Consider the following 21,541-nt stretch of genomic DNA (forward strand, 5'->3'; position numbering starts at 1 on the left):
ATCTGCATCATCATCTCTAAGTGTGCGTTTGCTGCTTCACATCACTGGCTGGCCTGGGCCACTTCCTGTCCGTCCCCTGTCTATCATACTTTCTTTCTCTTTCTTTCCATTCCTCTTTGTTTCTGTCTCTTCCTCTGTCTCTCTGCCTGGTCTCACCTCCACAGTGTATTCAAACACTTCAGGTTGTTCAGAGCCGATGGGCATGAAGTCCCGGTTGGTGTCTGACCGCCAGATCACGTCCTCCAGCACCTTCCGCACCTGGGGCATCGAGGCCTTCACCTGGCACCCTCACTACGCCCGTCTGGACAAACAGGGAAAGACCAACGCCTGGACCACGCCCCAACAATCAAATAGGAAGGGGGAAAAAAAAAAAAAAAAAAAAAAATTAAAATTATATTATGTATGTGTAAAGTATTTTTTTTTTTTTTTTTTTGTTATATTTTTGTTTAGTGTTTTTTTTTTTTTTTTTTTTTTTATTTTTTTTTTTTTTTTTTGAATTGTACATATATCAATATATCAAATTGTATATAGTTAAATGGGAGCATATGACAGTACACAGGGTCAGGAAGGGAAGTGATTTGATAAACATTCATTGCTAAACTGTGGAGTAGAGGTAGGATTAAATAAGTTTATACTTCTTCCTACCCCTTTTCAGGCATGTCTGTGCTGTATACTGTTCTATACTATGTTATGTAATATGCTTTTTTATTTCATTTTGCTTATTTGCAAAGTTTTTGTTTATTTCATTTTTGATATGTCTGAAATAAATTCTTCATTCGATCATTGTTGTTTTTTTAGTTTGTCCATTGCTGCGTTTGTAAAACGAAGCTGTTTCTGTGTCCTCAGGTGGACCTTGGTTCTACCAAGAAGATAACTGGAGTCATCACGCAGGGGGCCAAAGACTTTGGCTCCATCCAATTCGTCACAGCCTTCAAAGTGGCTCACAGTGATGATGGCTCGTCCTGGACCGTTGTGACGGACGCAACCACACAGAAAGACAAGGTCAGTCCAGCTGTGCCCAGAAACCTGCTCACAAATGTTGAGTAAAAAATAACCCAGAATTCATCCCTGTGGAAATAAAAAAACAAACTACAGCATAAGAAATAAAAGAAAATGGCACCTGAAAACCCATTCACTCAAAAACAATGCACACAACAAGAGCACACAGCATTTTGAGGATATGTAAAATACATTATTGAGACAATTAAACAAAACTACATTTGATGGGGAAATACACAATAAGATGTTAATAAGATGAATACGTTTTTTAACTTAATTAAAATAATGATTTATTTATAATAAAAACATCTTGGTGGATTTTTGGAAAAAAGAATAATACAGGCTTTTGCAGAGGGTGGTTTATTTGTGTGGTCTTAAATGAAAATATAAAGAAGGAGTAATAGTTGAGCTTGTATCTGACGCATTCGTCTACACACCTGGTACCATTTATATCGACACTGGGTTTGATTAGTTTTCTGTGTGCATTCATTTATAATGCATCCAAAAATCCATTTCCCTGCCAGATGTGCACCAAAGTACAGACCAATGAAGTCATTAAATCAAGGATTTGGAACTTTGACAGTTTCCTCTGACTTAATCGATGAAACATTTATAATTAAATCAGGTTTTTTTTATGGGATAATGTTTGAATTTGTTGATGAGGTTGTACTAATTGTCAAGGTTTATTTTACATGATTTTTTTTCTGGTGTCTGTGTTCAGTTAACTTCACTGGTTTTTAATCCCTATTTTATTGTGGCAGAGAGTGTTTTCATATACATGTGCTTATTGTTAGTCATCTGACATCCACAGGAAATGATTTCTATCTATCTATCTATCTATCTATCTATCTATCTATCTATCTATCTATCTATCTATCTATCAGTGTCTGCATTTTGCTGGGACAGCAGTTCATAAGTGTGCTTTAATCACAAACAAATAATGTTTTAAAAAATCTAATTAAATACGATATGGAAATGACAAAATGATGGGGGGAAAGTAAATAAGCTGTCCAAAAATATTTCACTTCAAAAGATGCCAATATTTTCCATTTCGTTTTTAGTCGTTAAGGAAACAAGCAGCATAATAGATGTTTTGTTATCTGGATCGTTAAGGTTAACAGCAGCTATCCTCTGTGTCGTTTTGATTGGCTGCTATTTTCTGTCCAGATCTTCCCAGGAAACAGCGACAACAACGTTCACAAAAAGAACATCTTCGAGCCCTCGTTCTACGCCCGGTACGTCCGCATCCTGCCGTGGGAGTGGCATGAGCGCATCACCCTGCGAATGGAGCTTCTGGGCTGTGACGAGTAGCGCCGGCCTGGTCCAGCCTCCCTCCCCCTCCTCCTCCTCCTCTCTCTACCTCCCCCCTTCCCTCCTCGCTTCCCTCCCTCCCTTCTCCCTCCTGAGCCACACCTGCACTGCCTTGCTCTCAGCCCTAGGGGGCAGCAAACACCAGAGTAGCACACCACCACCCCAACCCTGGCTGGTTGCAGGTGGGAGATGTTACCTTTAACCACTGTTACCAGGGCCCTGATTGAGTTTAGCTCACAGCGTTCCCTCTTTGTTCGTTTCCTGAATAGATCACTCTTCTTTTCCACCTGAACCAAATCTGTGATCATTTCAAGAAACGACCGTATATCTTCTTTGTCACTGAGCAGAGCTCAGGGTCCGATTTGTATCCCACCTAGCGGCTAAATCAAAGGTGTTGACTCCCTCATCCCTGTGTCTAAGGTCAGGGGTAACAGGACTGCTGCTGTATTAGTTGGTGCTGTCCAGATTCTGATCCTAGATCAGTTCTACCTGGAACATTGAACCTCCAAGACCTACGGCTGGTGATGTACATAAGCTCCACTTGACAGCTTGCTCACATCCTATAACCAAACACTTCACTTCCCCTCAAGCCGCACAGAATATATATATATATATATATATATATATATATATATATATATATATATATATATATATATAATTAAACAATCAATCAATTTTATTTGTCCAGTGAAAGGTTATCCATCATTCAGATGATACATTAATGCTTAGTTATTATTTTTCTTTACCAAAAAGTGAATCTACACATAAGTAAATATGATTGATATATTGGCAAGAAACCTTTAATCTGATAAGAAACATGCTTGTTGCTCTTTGATGGGGAAAGTAATACCAAATAGTTATAAAAAAAAAAAAAGCTCTGTTGAGCAGAAATAAGACACTCAAAATCTGAAGGTGTCCCACTGTGAGTGTTTTAGTGTTCCTTATATTTCTCTGCAGTGGTTTGGACAGTAAAATCCTCAGTTCATGTTTCCTACAGTACATTTCTTGGAACTGCTTTAGAGGGTTAACATCCAAGATGTAAACATAGTATTCACTCTGCAGCCAACAACAGAAATGTGAGCATCCCACTATTTACACAATTCCTCATTTTTACTAAACATGTGTACAAACATGTACTCCCCAAGCATTTGGAGGCTTGTGCCAACACACCCTCAGACTTTTGTTTCTGTGGGTTTATTTAGAAAAATATAGTTTATGGTGAACTGACGCAGACACACACCGAATGAAAGATTATTCACATAAATTAGATTTTAGATTTCATATCATTGTGGGACATTGAAGTCAATGAACCATCACAGTCAGTCAGTTTAGCAGCCAAACAGATGTGAACTAAAGGCCAGAAGAAACGCCCTCATTGACAGACAGGCTCTTCTGAACAATTGACCAAAAAGAGTTTGAGATCATTGTTGAGTGAAAGAGCAGAGGCACTTTATCTCTTTTGAAAAGTGAGCGATTGACTGAGATTTACACGTACTGCTGTCATGGGCTGATTTGACATCTTACACAAGAACTCACATTTTGAAGTCTTACATTATTCATTCAGAGTTTGTTTTTGTTTTTACACGTGACAGCTATTGCAGTATTCATGTCATTGGCTGCTACAATGTGTAACAAATTTTATGAGGTGGTTAATTAAAAGAAACAACAGGCTGTTGAGGTGAAATTATTGTAGAAAGAAGCATGTGTTGAGATTGTTATAACCAGAACCACTTCAGATCTGGACACTTCCACACTTCCCACAAATCAAAAAACAATGTTTTTGTTTTTTAAGGCTGACAGGGTTTTTGAAATGACAGTATTAAATTCAAGACTTTGTCCATTGTCTTCATTACTAATTGGTTAGAATCATAAACGGAGAAATAAACAATAGTGTAGAGGCTGCAAGATAAATATTTCTGATGGATGTTATCGTCTCAGGTCAAAGCAGATCAGCTCCTAATGTACAGTCAATGCTACTGAAACATTTCTCATTCATACACACACACACACACACACACACACACACACTGCTGTGCTTCACAGTTTCACCTCTTTTATGGCACTTTGATGTTTGTGTTTTGACATTTAAAATTTTAGTATTATTTCAAACCGTATAATTGAAGTGTTTAAGAGCAGTAAACATATTACATGTAAAAGTATAAGCAAAAGAAAATATACTCGCAGTTCAGTTTCTTTGTCCGATTAAACTGAGCTTTGAAAGTCTGGGGGAATCCCTTGCTTTGGTTGTTTAGTGTTATGTGACATGCCTATATACAATACTTTTGTACTGAGATCTGTCCGTATTAGTGGATGTTAATGTCTGCTGCAGCCCATATATTCAGGGTCCAACATTTAGCCTCCAGTTGAAAGCTGAGGCCCCGCTGATAAGACGTAATAGAGAAACCAAATTAAAACTGATTTTTACGGTCCCACTGGACATGTGACACGATCCGTCACATCATCTGCTTCTGCCGCTCCCCGTCACAGTATTCTAAACCTTTCCACCCCATGAGTTATGAATAATGGGCTTGTGCAATATAATACTGTGTTAGTTTTGATAACGATGAATATTAATTCAAGATCTTTAAAAAATGCATAAGGGGATAGCGGTGTCACTGAGAGGTTGTTGTCAAACCCTATACAATATTTATTATTGTTGCAGACAATTCCATAAGCAGTCACCCTTGTTATCCACGTCTGCATGCATTTTTATTGACTAGTGTTACTTAAGTTGAACCGATTTTGAATTTATTGGTGACTTAGCTTCATATATTTTCTCGGTGTTTATCAACATTCAAAGTATTGTATATATTTTGTGTCCCCACTGTTCAGGTTTTCTATGATTGATTAAAAAAAAAATAATGGATGTGTTTTATGATATTATATGAGTTAATTTCCTGCTATACTGACTGTTGACCTCCATAGAAGTTTGACGGGATTTAAAAAAAAAAAGAATCATTTCAGTATTGTGTTTCTAAGAGGATTCCTTTTATGTTTGGTATTTGTATCTTAAAATGAAGAATAAATAATTTAAAACAGAAATTTTTAATCGACTCTAAATGGCTTCAATAGCAATAGTTTTTACTTCTATGTATATCACTGGATGGAAGATTTAGGTTGTATTAAATATTCATATTGCTGAATTAATTGGAGCCGTTTTCCATTTAAAAAGGTGGCAGATCAAAAGACTGCCTGTTTAGCATTTAAACACCCCAGGGGCCTAATCTCTCTTTATACCACTATCCAATCTTCCAAAGGTGTCTTCACCCGAGGAGGGCACATCCCGCTTAGCCTCATTACAGTCTGTGAAGGTCACACTAAAGTGGTGAAATCCCTCTGTAGGGGTTTAAAACACAAGAAAATACGTTGACACTGTGAAGGCTAAATGATGGGGGTGCACTGTTCCAGCACAGCAGACTGTAGTATTGGAGGAAAAAGGCTGTTGTACACCAGATGACGTCACTTTTCGTGCTCAATTAGTAAATGGCAGCCAATTATCATGCAAGACAACAGTTGTCTTATATGATGAGCTCATCTAGTTACCGCCAGCACTCAACACACCAGCTGTTTTTCCCTCGTGATGGAGTTGCTGACATTTAAAGTGTTGAGGACCTAATGACAGTTTTCTCCTCTGTGTCCCCTTTGTTATTTAATAAAATGCCAAATTTTCCATCTCGTCTTCCCTCTGTTGTCCTTTTCTCTGCATAGCTTTAGGAGGGAGATTCTTAGTGTATTCAGTAGGAGGGATGATTTATTTTTAGTTTCTTTAACTGCTCTTATCGTACTTAGCCATTATTGCTTTTTTATAAATTCTGGATGTGTCCTGTATGTATTGTAATTAGGGAGTACTTTGTAGAAAAACACTCAGTTGTTGTGTGAGCACTCACAGTTGCTTCCTCAGTTGTCAATTCAGTTGTCTTTTGTATTACAGCTTTCTATCAGTTGTCACCAAGTTTGAAATTTAACCAGCTATTATTTGAAGTATTGAGCAAACAACTTTATTTTGTCCTGAAATTATATATTTATAGCATGTTGAAATAAAGTGCTGTTTTATTTACTACACCTGATAAGAAACCGATGCATTCCAAAATGCAATTGGGAAAAAAAAAAATTGTGTTCCGTTATCAGGGGGCTTAAAAACTACAATGTTTAAATATGTAAGGAGAGTGAAATGATACCTACTTATGAAAAATGTGAAAATGTACTCATTGTCTCGATAGCATTCAGCAAAGAGTTATCCAAACGAAGCCATTACCAGGGACATTAAACAGTGAAGTAAATACTGACTAATATTAATATACTAGTCTATGTGAATTACACAATGTCTCCCAGAGTTGTCTTGAAAAAATATGATGAATTTAATCCAACTGACTGCACCTCCATCAGCTCTGTGTCGGGCGTCTCTCTCCGTTTTGGTTTCCTGGTATGACAGCTGGCCAGGGACGGGCCGAGACAGGAAACTGGAGGCACTGCAGCGGGTTCAAACTGGACGGATCCACTCCTAGAAAACAACTGCTATTTTAGATCAGGTATGTACCAACAACACAGACACCATCCCAAGGGAAGTCATCTAAGAGGGAAAATCCTATGTTATTTCTGTTCAAATAAATGTTGGAAACTGTTGATTTGACAGGTGATGAGTGGCTTTTATCATAAAAACACCCCTTATTTGGCATTTTGTATCTATAGTTGGTGCTAAACCTACACCAGTGAGTCACAAAAAGATGAGGAATTGTAGTGTTTATTTGTTATTACAGCTCATTATGCCCTCCATCTTTTAATCAAGCTGGAAACTCACTCTGAGCCCTGCAGTTCACGCTCATGTTGGTCTTTTATTGAGGCCTTCCTCTCTAATCCTACACAAGCATTTCAGTCACACTAAAACCACACTGACCACACACACACACACACACACACACACACACACACACACACACCCCTTTTGTGAGTAACCTTTCTATGAGGAGTCTCTGCTGATGACAGCGTGTGTCTTCACAAACCGACACGATCACCTGCTTGGCTCTTCAGTCAAACCACACAAACATAAACACACACAGTCATCTCTTCCTCTTTCATGTGGTCTCTCTGGGCTCCAGGTCCAAGCTCCGCTGGCCTCTCTGGACCTGAATGTTGCAGCTTTGCAGAAATTACACCCCTTCGAACACCACAGTCACCCAGCAGTTCAGAGGAGCTGCTGGTATTTAGGGCCCTAGGCCAAAACCTTTCATCTGGGGCTTTGGGAAGAGCACCGGTCTGGTCTTTTCAAACACACTGGGAGATAATGGCTTGGAGACACACAGGGAGGGGAAAACGGCTGTCACGCAGGCAGGGGGGGCGGGGGGCTGCAGCCGTTAACAGACAGATTTCAGGGTTTTAGGTGCTGTTGATGCTTATCTTGCTGCCTCTTAAAATTTTACGTTTAATTTTATTAGGGAATAAAGCAATTTCCTTACATCACTGAAATCCATAAATCAAGATTTATTTGCTTGTCGTCTGCAAGGTTTTTTAAAGTTTTGTTGTTGGCCTTTGTTTGACAGGATAGCTTAGACTTGAAAGGGGAGAGAGAGGGGGAATGACATGCAGCAAAGGGTCGCAGGTCGGAATTGAACCCAAGACCGCTGCAGCGAGGATTGAGCCTCTGTACATGTGGCGCACGCTCTGCCAGGTAAGCTTCCAAGGCACCCCTGTGAACAGTTTTTAATGAAATGAAACACTTTAAGATATTATTCTTAAAACCTTGAATGTAACTTTAAATCAAGCTCTAAGTGTGTTTGCATGAAGGTCAGAAACCAGGTTACACACGTAATCTGTGCTTACATGTTGATGTTCAGCAGGTATAATGTTTTCTATGTTCCCCACCTTAGCTTAGCAAGCTAACTAGAGCTAATCACAAAGTGCAGCTGAGGCTAAGTGGTATGTCATTAGTTTCGCTGGTATTTATCTAAATATTGGAAAGATTTAAATTTTGACCTGATGGTGGCGCTAGATGAAAAGTTAGTGGCTTACCAACGTTATTACAACTGATCCCAAGTGGGAAATAATTTCCCCTACCAAAATGTAGGGCAATCCCTTCAATAGTTGAGTCATTTCACAAAAAAACAAATACACAGTAGTTATCCTAATGGTGGCGCTGGATGAAAAGTCAGGGCATCACCAACGTCAGCAAGATTCATCCTCTGGGAACCATGAATGTGTGAAGTTTTATGCCAATGCATTTAGTGGATGTTGAGATATTTCACTGGATAAATTCAACTTTGACCTGAAGATGAAAAGTCATGCGATCAACAAATTTATTTCAATTCATCCTAAGGGGACAATGAATTGCTGTACCACATTTCATGGCAATCAATTCAATAATTGTGGAGATATTTTACCCAAAACAACAAATGTCACCCTCATTTTTAGGGGATTGTCAAAGTCAGTATCATCATCAACGTTCATCTTCTTGGGACCATAAATTACTTTTAAAAAAAACTTTAAATAACATTTCTCTGCAATCCATAGTTGTTGAAATATTTCAGTCTGGACCAAAGTGGTGGACCGGATAGCATTGTGGCTAAAAAGGAAATCCCATGCGAGGAAGCTAGCCCTTTTTTTGAAGCCGTCATGGATATTTTCTTTCAAAGCACATATTTCAGATGGTAATGAAGACAGAATGCAGGGATGTGGAGAGAGAAGGATTGAGCGTGAGCGCTTCACTGAAACAAAGCTACATTTCAGGGTATTCTACGTCAATGATGATGAGTGAAGATGCAACTATTCAAAACCTTTACCCAAACCCTAACCAGAGATGTTTTAAATGAGCTAATTTAACCTCTTTTTGTGACAAATGTGAAAAATAATGTTCTCATTTCATGACTATGTCCGATGATGTGAAAGTAACACGAATCATCACATCATCATCTGAATTTCCACACAGTGTAAGTTTGTGGGGAAGAACACAATAAAATTGCCGTTTGTAGTGTTGGGAGGAGTTTCAGACAGATGGTAGATGTTGGTTTGTGGATGTTAAGAAAAGGAGGTAAGAATGAAGTTTGGAGGAGGACGAGCACAACAAGATGAATCCTGGCATGAGGAGTTCAGTTTAGGGCAAACCACAACTGATGAGGTGGTTGGTGGTGATCCGGATCTGGGATTCTGGGCTTTTAGATGACTATTGTTTTTAAGCCATGACTGTAACATTACATTAATGTAGCTAAACTGTTTGCAAGGTCACATAAACTCAAACTAAAGTTCAATTGTCTTTAAAGACAACATTAAACATGTTAAACAGTGAACACCGTGAAAGTGCTAAACATCAGCATGTTAGCATTGTCAATGTGAGCATGTTACACTGCTTTTGCAGTGGTGGAAAGTAACTAAGTGCATTTACTTGAGCACTGTACTTAAGTACAATTTTTAAGGTACTTGTACTTTCCTTGAGTATTGCCATATTCTGCTACTTTATACTTCTACCGCAATTCAGAGATAATTATTCTATTTATATATACATTATACTTCTTCTTTTCACCACTGTGCTATTGTTAGCATTTAGTTCAATGCACCGCTGTGCTGTACAGCTTGACAGAGCTGCTAGCGTGGCTGTATTGTTACACTGGAATTAGTATTTGGTGAAATGCAGCTTCATGTTTCGTGCTTCATGTTTGAATGTGGCAAATAAACAAATGGTATCCTTGATTAGTGACCACAGCAGTGATTAAAAATGAAACCCTCAACATTGTGGTTGTCTCCCCCCACCCTGCTGAAATAGTGGCGGTCTTGGGTTTTTGTTATGTCGGCTGGGTGTCAGTCAAGTCATGAAGAAAAACATCAGTGGCTGCAGAGGGCTGACCACAGAGGAAAGCATTGCGTGCAGGACTCAGGGAGGCTTAAGACTTTGAGTGTTGTGGCTCTTCCGGGGGATGCCAGACAATAATATCTACAACTTCAGGATTCACTATGTGCTCGTGTCAGGAGGGCAGCTTCCATCTGCACCGTGATAACCAGCCTTCGCTCGGATATAGCAGCAGCACATTCTCTCTAGCCCCAGAGGAGAACTGGAATTGTTTTCCACCACGGCTGTTATTATTTCAACTAATGACTGAAATATGAGTCCATGTGGCAATATTTGCTGTGTTACTTGAGGCCATGTCAAAACAGGGGGCATGGAATATGCTCTGTCAGCTGCAACAATACAGAAGTTGGCAGCCTTTGACAATATTTGCTGTTTAAAAAGATTAACTTTTACACTTAACACTTGACATTGTTTTTCACATAACCTGCCATAAATCTCAGTTATTTGTTGTAATTAATAAAAATGTGCAGTATTTCACATGCACAACATTTAACATTTTAAGGATTTAGGGTTAGTTTCAATCCAGTGCTTACAATGACAAATACAGGTGGAAAAACAATTGATATCCCTCATTTATATTTTAAAACTCCATGGTTAGAGTCGGGTCATTCTGGGTTGCATCATCCCGAGAAAAGGCACACCTAACACCTGCATTGTTCCATTTTTAACTGTTCATTAGGATTTTCCTTTGCTGTTAAATGGCCTTAAACCTAGTAAAATGACATGGGTATTATTGTTTGCTTACATGAAGCTACAGCATGTTTAAACTTTATATTTACACATTGGATGAAGGAGATGTAGCTGTTTTTGTCTTGTCATTGCTCACCCAAAATGAAAAAAAAAAGGTTGAGAGAGAGAACATCATTGGGGTTTGCCTACATTTTTAATGGGATGAGATGAGGTCAAGAAAGGGGTCAACTAGTTTGACCTGACCCTCATTAATTTTTAAACAATGATGCTAATAGAATTCAGGTTGCATCTGTGTGCAATATGTGGTGATATGGTATTAGAATCTGTGCAGGTATTTGTCTCCCTTAGTTTTAGACTGTTATCCTAACACAATTATTAAAAATAAGTAGCCTAAGTAAAGTATTAAAAGTACTCAATGCAGAAAAATGTCTCCTGTGACCGTTATACTATTATATATCATAGCATTAGATTATTTGATTTGCAGTTTGTATGTTATTATAGATTAATCTGTCTCAATATTTTCTCCATTATTCAATTGATTGTTTGGTTTGTAAAAAATTCTGAAAATAGTGAACGCCGCCGGTTACGTAGAGCGCAAAGTGACACCTTCACAATGTTTGTTTTGTCCAACCAAGAGTCCAAACCTCAAAACTATTCAAATAAATACAAATTATTACAATAAGCATCATATTTTTTTGAAGCTAAAACTATCAAATGTATTTTGCATTCATGCATGAAAAATGACTTAAAACGATCAGAATAGTTGCCAATCTGCTGTATGGGCTCGTGCATGATGAGGTCACGGTTTACTTCAAAGGGGATGCCTCGTCTCGTGACGTCACGCTCGCGCTCCTCTGAGTGTCCGGGTCCGGTGAGCACAGAGGCAGCCGAGGATGAGGAGGAGATGAGCTGAGGACACACTGGTCGGACAACTGCTTATCTGTGAGTGACTTTTAACAACTTTTATTTTCCATAAACAGACGTTCATAAGGAAGATTTAAGCCGGAGGTAGTTCGCTTATTTTCTTATTTTCTGTTTTGTTAAGCTGGCTTGGAGGTTGAATTTTAAAACGATGTTATGGTTACCCTACTTGAATACGGCTCATATAGGCTAGCCTACTTCATAAGCCGCGGTAACATAAAGTAAAATATATAAAACGTTAATTAGTAGGGTATAATGTATTGAAACGTTTATGAGATGTGGCTACACTTCTAAGGGGAGAGGAAACTGCGGAGAAAAGAATATGAAGATATTAAACGTACATTTTCGACGTTTGTCAATGACTGAAAAGTTTTTACAAGACATAGGATCGATCCACTGTAGCCTATCCTGTAACGTATCATCAGTCATCACATTGCATTGCAAGGTTGTTGTTTTTTTTTTATAGATTTTGGCTGTGAAAAGATCATTTGTATTTAACATGAAGGAATGTGTAGAACAACAACCATCACCACACTAAACATAACAAAAAACAACACATGCTTAAAAATAAAGTTTCCTCACATTTTTCGAGGATAAAACAGGATGCAGGGAACTTTTTTAATTGTGAAATTGGATTATCACTTCGTGCTGTCTCCCTTGAGCCAAACTAAAGTTATTGCATTTATTTTAAGCCTAATTTACAGTATAGGTAATCGGTGTGACGAACAACTTTGAGCTTCAATTCAGATCACCAGTGTGTGATTTCGCAACGTCCTCAGCCCGGTGGCCTATATATCACAGCTATAGATCGATAATAATAATAATAATAATAATAATAATAATAATAATAATAATAATAATAATAATAATAAAGAGCTCAGTATTTCTTCTGCTCCTTGATTTAACAGAGGACAGCATCATGCTCAGTCTACTGCGCCCCCTACTGGCCGTCTGCTTGTACCTGCTGCTGCCCGGCGGCCAGGGCTGGAACCCCCCCGGGTACAACAATGGCTTTCACTACCAGGACATCAACGGGAACGGAAACGGAGAGAGTAGGTCCCCTGTTTGTCTGAAACTTGTTTGTCTGTGCGTCTGGAGGCCTTTTAAAGTTTGTTTGGGTTTGCTTTGCTGCATGTGTGGGCAATGGTGGAATGGTTTACTCAATTCTGAGATAGCTTGTAGGCCTACTTTATTTAGGTTGGCTATTTCCATTTTCTGCTACTTTATACTTTATACTCCACTGCATTTCAGAGGGAATATTATACTTTTAACTCCACTAAATTTATTTGATAGCTTAAGTTACTTTGCAGATTCAGATTATTAATACAAAATATAATCAACATGATGTAATAGGCTGTTAAACCTTTGGTTCACAAAGTGGGGTCCTATGACCCCCCCCCCAGGGTTCCTTGAGGGGGTTCCAGGGGGTCCCCAGCAAAAAGGGGAATAATTCAGTTCCCTATTATTCCATCCATAAGTAACACAATGACAGAATGTATGACTATTTTTGGTCATCGGTTTCATACACTTTCTGTAATAAACATCTAAAAGCAAAAATCCTATCAGATGGGGGGGCCCTGGGACAAAATCTTATTAAATGAGTCTAATTTGTGTCAGTTTAGGGGTCCTCGATGTGAAAAAGTTAATCTACCAGGCAGTACTGTATATAAAATAGGCACCTTTACCAGCTGCAACATTAGCTGCCAAATGAATGCATTGCTAATTATAATCCAGTGATATAATATATAGTAATCTGAAATTGGCCATTCTGCATACTTTTACTTTTGTAGTATATTTTGATGCTAATACTTGTGTAGTTTTACTTTTGCATGTAACAGAGTATTTTTTACACCCTAGTATTACTATTTTTACTGAAGTAAAAGATCTGAATACTTGTTCCACCTCTGTGTGTGAGACACAGATCCAGTACATGCTTCATTTGTGTACACCACAACATCTGGATGTGTCGGGAGAAGACAACTATATTAAATGGAGCCCGGACAGTCTACCGGTTGGAAAAACAAACTCTGCTAGTTATTGATGTGGTCTGTGTTGCAGTAGACCTCTGTGAGTGTGTATAGGTTATTGAAGAGTACTTTTACTTACCTTAACTTAAATGATGCGAACATAGCCATGTTAATGTTGCTCCTCAACTTAAAATATCAGTTTCTCCAAACAGATTCTGTAGCATTACTTGTTTTGTTTATCAATTGTTCCCTTGGTCCACTGCTTAGTTCCTATATTTCCCTCACTGACAATATTGTGTAAAAATGTACATAATAAATTGTATATAGGAAAAAATTATTGGACATTTGGAACCACTGTGCACTTAAACTGTACAATTACAGGTTCACTGATGTAAATAGTTTGGAGGAAGGCAGAGTTGGTCTTGCAGGGACGTACACACTGTGAGTAGTATAGCCTATGACTGAATAGATCTTTCTCAGTGTAGTTTCAGGAAAAGTAGAAGTGTAAATAATAACATTTACGATGACTCCATTTTATTTAGGTTGGCTAGTAAGACGGTATTAATGTTATTAGTTACAGCTGAGGTTGACAGATTAAAATGTCCACTGTGAGGTCTAGCTGCTGTGAAACGATGCTGATTCTAACTAGGTTTTGAATAGTGAGTGGGTTCGCACTATAAATGTTAATGCACACAAACGTCAGCACGCGGACTTAATTCACTTTAGAATCACAGTTTTTGAGTGCGCTGTTAACAAACAGTATTGTCCCACAATTCAGTGCAAAGCTGGAAAATATACAAATTGTTGCAATGGAACAGCTCCAGGGACTGTCGTGGAAAACGAAACAAAAATAAAATATTTGTGTTGAGCTACAAAGGATTGCTTTGTGCAGCCAGGTGACGGCAGCAGGCAACATCATTGCACACTGAAAGGCTTATATAGCGAATGATAAGTGCAACTCTGAGATTAATGTGTTTCATCACAGGCTTCACTAGAGTTGCTTTGAATAGAATAATAACTATTTTAAAGGCACTTTGCTTTCTGTTAATGAAGTATAATGGCAGTGGCATTCAAAAGCTACTGACATCGATCTATGGTTGTCTTATGGTTTTTTGTTGCCATGAACAGTTAGTACGTACATTCGTGTGTGTATATATATATGTGTGTGTATATATATATATATATATATATATATATATATATATATATATATATCAGCAGAACATTGTATGAATGGTTGCTGATAATGGCCAATGTAGATATTGCATTAAAGATCAGCCACTTCTTTCTACAACAGTCGAGAACCATTTTGCTATTATGTAAGCGCATAATGTAATCTGAAAACTGCTGCCCTGATTAAAAAAAAATGCAACTGATAGCTGACAGCTGGTATTCTGTCTGTAATGGAGTGGAATGGAAATTTCTAAGTGACCCCAAACTTTTGACCGGTAGTATATATATATATATATATATATGTATGTATGTATGTATGTATGTATGTATATATGTATGTATGTATGTATGTATGTATGTATATACAGTGCCTTTTTTTATGAACGTTTAGACCTTTTGCCACATTTCATGCCTCAAACATAAAGATATAAAACTGTAATTTTTGTGAAGAATCAACAACAAGTGGGTCCCAATTATGAAGTGAACGAAATTCATTGGCTATTTCAAACTTTTTAACAAATAAAAACTGAAAAGTGGGTGCAAAATTATTCAGCCTACTTTCAGTGCAGCAAACTCTCTCAAAAGTTCAGTGAGGATCTCTGAATGATCCAATGTTGACCTAAATGACTAATGATGATAAATAGAATCCACCTGTGTGTAATCAAGTCTCAGTATAAATGCACCGGCTCTGTGATAGTCTCAGAGGTCCGTGTAAAGCATGAGAGCATCATGAAGAACAAGGAACACACCAGGCAGGTCCGAGATACTGTTGTGGAGAAGTTTAAAGCCCAGTTGGATACAAAAGATTTCCCAAGCTTTAAACATCCCAAGGAGCACTGTGCAAGCGATAATATTGAAATGGAAGGAGTATCAGACCACTGCAAATCTACGAAGACCCGGCCGCCCTCTAAACTTTTAGCTCATACAAGGAGAAGACTGATCAGAGATGCAGCCAAGAGGCCCATGATCACTCTGGATGAACTGCAGAGATCTACAGCTGAGGTGGGAGACTCTGTCCATAGGACAACAATCAGTCGTATACTGCACAAATCTGGCCTTTATGGAAGAGTGGCAAGAAGAAAGCCATTTCTTAAAGATATCCATAAAAGTGTCGGTTAAAGTTTGCCAAAAGCCACCTGGGAGACACACCAAACATGTGGAAGAAGGTGCTGTGGTCAGATGAAACCAAAATCGAACTTTTGGCAACAATGCAAAACGTTTTGTTTGGCGTAAAAGCAACACAGCTCATCACCCTGAACACACCATCCCCACTGTCAAACATGGTGGTGGCAGCATCATGGTTTGGGCCTGCTTTTCTTCAGCAGGGACAGGGAAGATGGTTAAAATTGATGGGAAGATGGATGGAGCCAAATACAGGACCATTCTGGAAGAAATCCTGATGGAGTCTGCAAAAGACCTGAGACTGGGCCGGAGATTTGTCTTCCAACAAGACAATGATCCAAAACATAAAGCAAAATCTACAATGTAATGGTTCACAAATAAACATATCCAGGTGTTAGAATGGCCAAGTCAAAGTCAGACCTGAATCAATCGAGAATTGTGGAAAGAACTGAAAACTGCTGTTCACAAACGCTCTCCATCCAACCTCACTGAGCTCGAGCTGTTTTGCAAGGAGGAATGGGCAAAAATGTCAGCTCTCGATGTGCAAAACTGATAGAGACATACCCCAAGCCACTTACAGCTGTAATCGCAGCAAAGGTGGCGCTACAAAGTATTAACTTAAGGGGGCTGAATAATTTTGCGCACCCAATATTTCAGTTTTTATTTGTTTAAAAGGTTTGAAATATCCAATAAATTTCGTTCCGCTTCATGATTGTGTCCCACTTGTTGTTGATTCTTCACAAAAAATTACAGTTTTATATCTTTATGTTTGAGGCCTGAAATGTGGCAAAAGGTCGAAAAGTTCAAGGGGCGAATACTTTGCAAGGCACTGTATGTATGTATGTATGTATGTATGTATGTATGTATGTATGTATGTATGTATGTATGTATGTATGTATGTATGTATGTATATATGTATATATATATGTATATATATGTGTATATATGCATATAGCCTATATTAAGTGTGAATAGCTTATAAACAGAAAAACAAATGTGTTGCATGTAGTGTAGAATTGGTATGTAATAAAAGTGGAAGCCCGTTTAGACTTTTTTCACAGCAGACATTTTATCATAGCAGGGAGAGCACAAGTGTTACTAATAACATCAGTACTTATACATTGATGTTGTGTGTGTGTGTGTGTGTGTGTGTGTGTGTTTTAGGGCACTGTATCCTGGCTCACATGCATGGTTTACTAGGACCTAAATGGAGCCATCATTAATGTTATTTTTTACAGCTATGCTTTCCCTGCTGTTACAATTCAAAATGTCTGCTGTTAAAAAGGTTAATGGCGGGATGGGTTAATCAATAAAATAAGATTCATGGATTAACCCAATATACCAATCACATCCCATGTAGCCTAAATAGCCTACCCCATTAGGCTATACCTGAGCAGATCAGTAGGCTACTACCTTTCCACACAGACCAGAGGCTTTAGCTTTAAATCATCATCAATACCAAATATAGAAAACAAAGTTGTGATTCGACTGTTTAACACATGTTGTATTTCTGGTGTTTTGTTTTGTCTTTTTTTTTTAAGTCTATTTTAACGGGGTTCGCCTCCTCGTGGATTCCCCGCAGCTGTTAGTGTCGGCCGCCAGGGGGAGCACCGTCACCCTCCCCTGTCACTACCACTACGAGCCTGAACTATCCGCACCACGCAGGACCCGGGTCAAATGGTCCTGGTTGCCTGCCAACACCATCCATGCACCTGCTTCCCCCGAAGCCTTGGCCAGGGAAACTGAGGTTATGGTCGCCATGGGCAACCGTCACCGCAGCTATGGCAGCTTCAGGGGCCGCGTGCGCTTGCGACGCTCGGCACCAGGGGATATGTCCCTAGTGATCAATGAGCTGCAGCTCAACGACACCGGCAGATACCGATGTGAGGTGATTGATGGCCTGGAGGACGAGAGTGTGACGGTGGAGCTGGAGCTGCGGGGTGAGGGAGAGAGAGAGAGAGAGAGAGAGAGAGAGAGAGAGAGAGAGAGAGAGAGTGTGTGTGTGTGTGCAGGCTGAAGTGTATTGATGAGGGTGAAATGTTATGTGAAGTGAATCAGTTTCAAAATCTTTTTAAGATGATAGAGAGATGTCAACTGAAAAGCTTGTGATGGTAGCCCAATGCAATGTTCTACTTTCAAGTAGCCTACAATGTGGCTGGGATTGGCTCATTCAAGATGGGACCTGATGAAACAGGTTTAAGCACTTGATGTAGATACACACAGACACATTGCTGGATTAATCCACTAGGAGGCCCAACAGTAAAAAATAATCTGTGAGCCCAATGGATAAAAATAAAAATAAAAAGCCTGATACAGCGCCAATTTATCCCAGTGGCCATTTGCATTACTGCAGCTAAATCATCCCTTATGGCCCAAAAAGCATTTTTAACATAAACCGCTATTTTAAAAGAGATGTCTGTAAAACTGTTGACCGGTGACATATTTAATTACAGATGCCTTCACATGCAAGACACAATGTCCAATGCATCTCAGCTTGGATGAGCCCCTTTGGTAATAGGGCAGTCTCTCTAACCACCAGGTCGCCTGCCTATATATTGCTAATATGACCATAAAAAGATATAACAAACTGTCATAATACACTTCTCCTCCCGATATAGGCGTGGTGTTCCCCTACTTCTCTCAGAAAGGACGCTACCAGTTTAACTTCTTTGGGGCCCAACAAGCGTGCCAGGATCAGGAGGCCACTCTGGCTACATTTGAGCAGCTCTTCACAGCGTGGGAGGAGGGGCTAGACTGGTGTAACGCTGGCTGGTTGGCTGATGGCACAGTGCAGTATCCAATCACAGTCCCACGTGACGGCTGCGGTGGCGTGGATATAGCTCCTGGTCTGCGCAGCTACGGACAACGGCATCGCCTTCTCTACCGCTATGATGCTTTCTGCTTCTCCGCCTCGGTCAAGGGTCAGTATGAGTGTTGCACGTTTTAAACCTAAATACATCACTATATGACAATCTTTTCACATATAATTCTCTTCTGCGTTAGGGACTGTGTACTTCTTAAACGACCAGGCCAAGCTCAACTTTACAGAAGCGGTCCAGGCTTGTGTCAGCAATGGATCTCAAATTGCCAAAGTGGGCCAGATGTACGCCGCCTGGAGGATGATGGGATTGGACCGCTGTGATGCCGGATGGTTGGCTGATGGGAGTGTCCGTTATCCTATAACAAAGGCCCGGGCTAACTGCGGCCCACCAGAACCAGGGGTGCGTAGTTTTGGGTTCCCCCCTCTGTACCTGAAATTTGGCGTCTACTGTTATCGGTAGATTCTTTCTCCACAACACAAGAGACAAACAAACCATTCTAACGCACTGGCTCAAAGCTCTGCTTGAGAGGTTAGCGTTGGCTGTAGCCTGGAAGCAAATTAGCAGTTAGCCACTTTGTTCTTTTCTGAGCTATTTTGAGGCCATCTGGGTTAATTGCTCTCCACCTCCGTAAGACTGTAACTGATCAGTATTGAACTCAACTACCAGTCAACAGCTGTTAAACTATGTGCATCCATCATGCAATGTCACTTGTACAAATTGTCTGAAGTATGTGGATATGACCATTACACCCACATCTCTGTCTAAAACTATGGGCATTATTTTGCTGCTGTAACAGCCTCAGCTCATCTGGGAAGGTTTGCTACAAGATTATGGAACCTGGAAACCACAACGACAGAAAAAGAGAACACCTTCCCATAGTTTGTTTGTAGATTCAGTAATTCTTTGCTGCAAGTTTTCCCACACAAATCAAATCAAACTAATGTTGCTCCAAAGTATTTGCCACAGTTTCTTATTGCCTTTTTGATAGCTTAAGAATGACCGGAAAGGGGGGATAACACATGGCTGCGATCTTCATACTCAAATTAAATCACTGCTCCCCAACCGTACCTCAATCCTTCATCTACCCTGTATTTATTCAATACAACATTTACATTGTCTGTTTTCTGCAGAGCTCTCCAGAACATTTAAACATTCAATCTTGGGAGCTTCATACTACAACCACAAACTTCTGGGTTAAGTGCCTTGCTAAAGGGCACCTTGATGGTTGAGGGAGTGGAGAGTGTTTGTCATTATTTTCCTGTCAGATCTTTCCAGTTGGTCCACGATTGGACACTTACTAACTGAAGGTTACTCTTTCTGTCTTTCTAACACTGTGGAATATACTGGGGTCTTTATTTGTCTCCTGAAATGTCTGTGTATCCCATTTTATTAAGCATTATGCATCTCTTTTTCATTTTTCTGGCCGATTAAGAATAGTGCTCTATGATGGAGAGTTATAAGTGAGTATCTGTGTTGTTGTAATATTTAAACTATCTTGTTTACATCCATTGTGGAAGAAGAAACTGTGTTTTGTTACATACATGTATCTTTTGATTTTCATTATATATGCCTAAGCATTTGTACTATTTTCTACAAAGTAATAAAAACACCACTTTTGAGACATTTTTTATATGAGGTACATTTGTTAGAATAAATTAGAATTTGATTTAGGGAAGCTATCATTTAAACTTCAAAGTTCACGTAAATCCTGTATGTACTCAAGCGCAAACGTGTAATCTGAGGGTGTCATATGTACAACTATTAGAAAAAGTTTGGTAGATTAGGTTGTGTATAGGAAGAGATTGGAGGGTCAGCACTGATGTCATACAGGACTCATTATTAGCCACTGATGCGACACACCTGGAGACAACCTTATAGCAGTTTACGTTGTACCATGTGCAGATGTTGCAGCAAGGGCAAATTTTGTTGGTGTTCTTTTGGACCGTGTAAAAATTTGGAAAGAGAGCAGTGGGCTTCCCAAACCTAATCTGGCCTACTAGACAGACAGACAGACAACCACTATCTCTGCCAGCCAGTGCTTTACATGGGTGAAACAGTGTCTAGTCCTGTAGCTTTAGGTGAGTCAAACGAACAGGCAACACTTATTTCAAGTCTAAATATTAAAGATTAAAACTCCATAGCCATGCTAGTACTCCTGTGAGGCTGCTAGCCTACAACACAGCAGAAACATTAGTTTCAAAGTTCAAAGTTTGGCCTGAGTGGCACCAGAGCATAACTTGAAACAGTGGGCCATTTTAAGACACTTTAGGCTAATCTTAGCTCAAGTTTCATCACTCTAAACCCCTGTACTTTGAGCTGTACAGTATGCTAACATTAGCATGCATGTCAGCACCACTGACATATAAACGGTCAGCACATAGTTAGAATGGTAAGATGCTAGCTTTTAACATAATATTTTACATGAGGATATTAGCATATATATTAGGTGTTAGCATTAATCATTTAATAATACATAAACATGAGGCTGACAGAAATTTAGCACAGCCTATATTTTGAGGCACCCTTTCATGAATTAAAGTACCCTGATGGTCTGACTCAATAGACATTTGTTTTGATGTACTAATTGGAGATGTCTGTAGTGATTTAGAGGTCTGCAACCGGACTAGGACTGAAGATTTGGAAAGTGGAAATGTTGACCTACATGAAAAGTCAGTATATCCACAAAGTAATTAGGATTG

General features: G+C 39.3%; 2 protein-coding genes across 2 annotated transcripts in view; both read left to right on the plus strand.

Moving 5' to 3' along the window:
* The window catches only part of mfge8b (milk fat globule EGF and factor V/VIII domain containing b), a 29,586-nt gene extending 23,601 nt beyond the window's left edge, over positions 1-5,985 (plus strand). The window contains exons 8-10 of the mRNA XM_039808271.1: positions 165-365; positions 842-1,002; positions 2,167-5,985. Coding sequence (XP_039664205.1) covers positions 165-365; positions 842-1,002; positions 2,167-2,310 — 506 coding nt within the window. The 3' untranslated portion in view covers positions 2,311-5,985. The remainder of the gene's footprint in view (positions 1-164; positions 366-841; positions 1,003-2,166) is intronic.
* Positions 5,986-11,654: 5,669 nt separating this feature from the next.
* On the plus strand, positions 11,655-20,468 carry hapln3 (hyaluronan and proteoglycan link protein 3). The gene is made up of 5 exons (XM_039808270.1): positions 11,655-11,779; positions 12,667-12,810; positions 17,562-17,960; positions 18,639-18,941; positions 19,024-20,468. The coding sequence occupies exons 2-5, from the start codon at positions 12,678-12,680 to the stop codon at positions 19,299-19,301; spliced, it is 1,113 nt and encodes a 370-aa protein (XP_039664204.1). The 5' UTR covers positions 11,655-11,779; positions 12,667-12,677; the 3' UTR covers positions 19,302-20,468.
* The last annotated feature ends 1,073 nt before the right edge of the window (positions 20,469-21,541 follow it).

Source organism: Perca fluviatilis, chromosome 8, assembly GCF_010015445.1.
Source record: "Perca fluviatilis chromosome 8, GENO_Pfluv_1.0, whole genome shotgun sequence".
Taxonomy (NCBI): domain Eukaryota; kingdom Metazoa; phylum Chordata; class Actinopteri; order Perciformes; family Percidae; genus Perca; species Perca fluviatilis.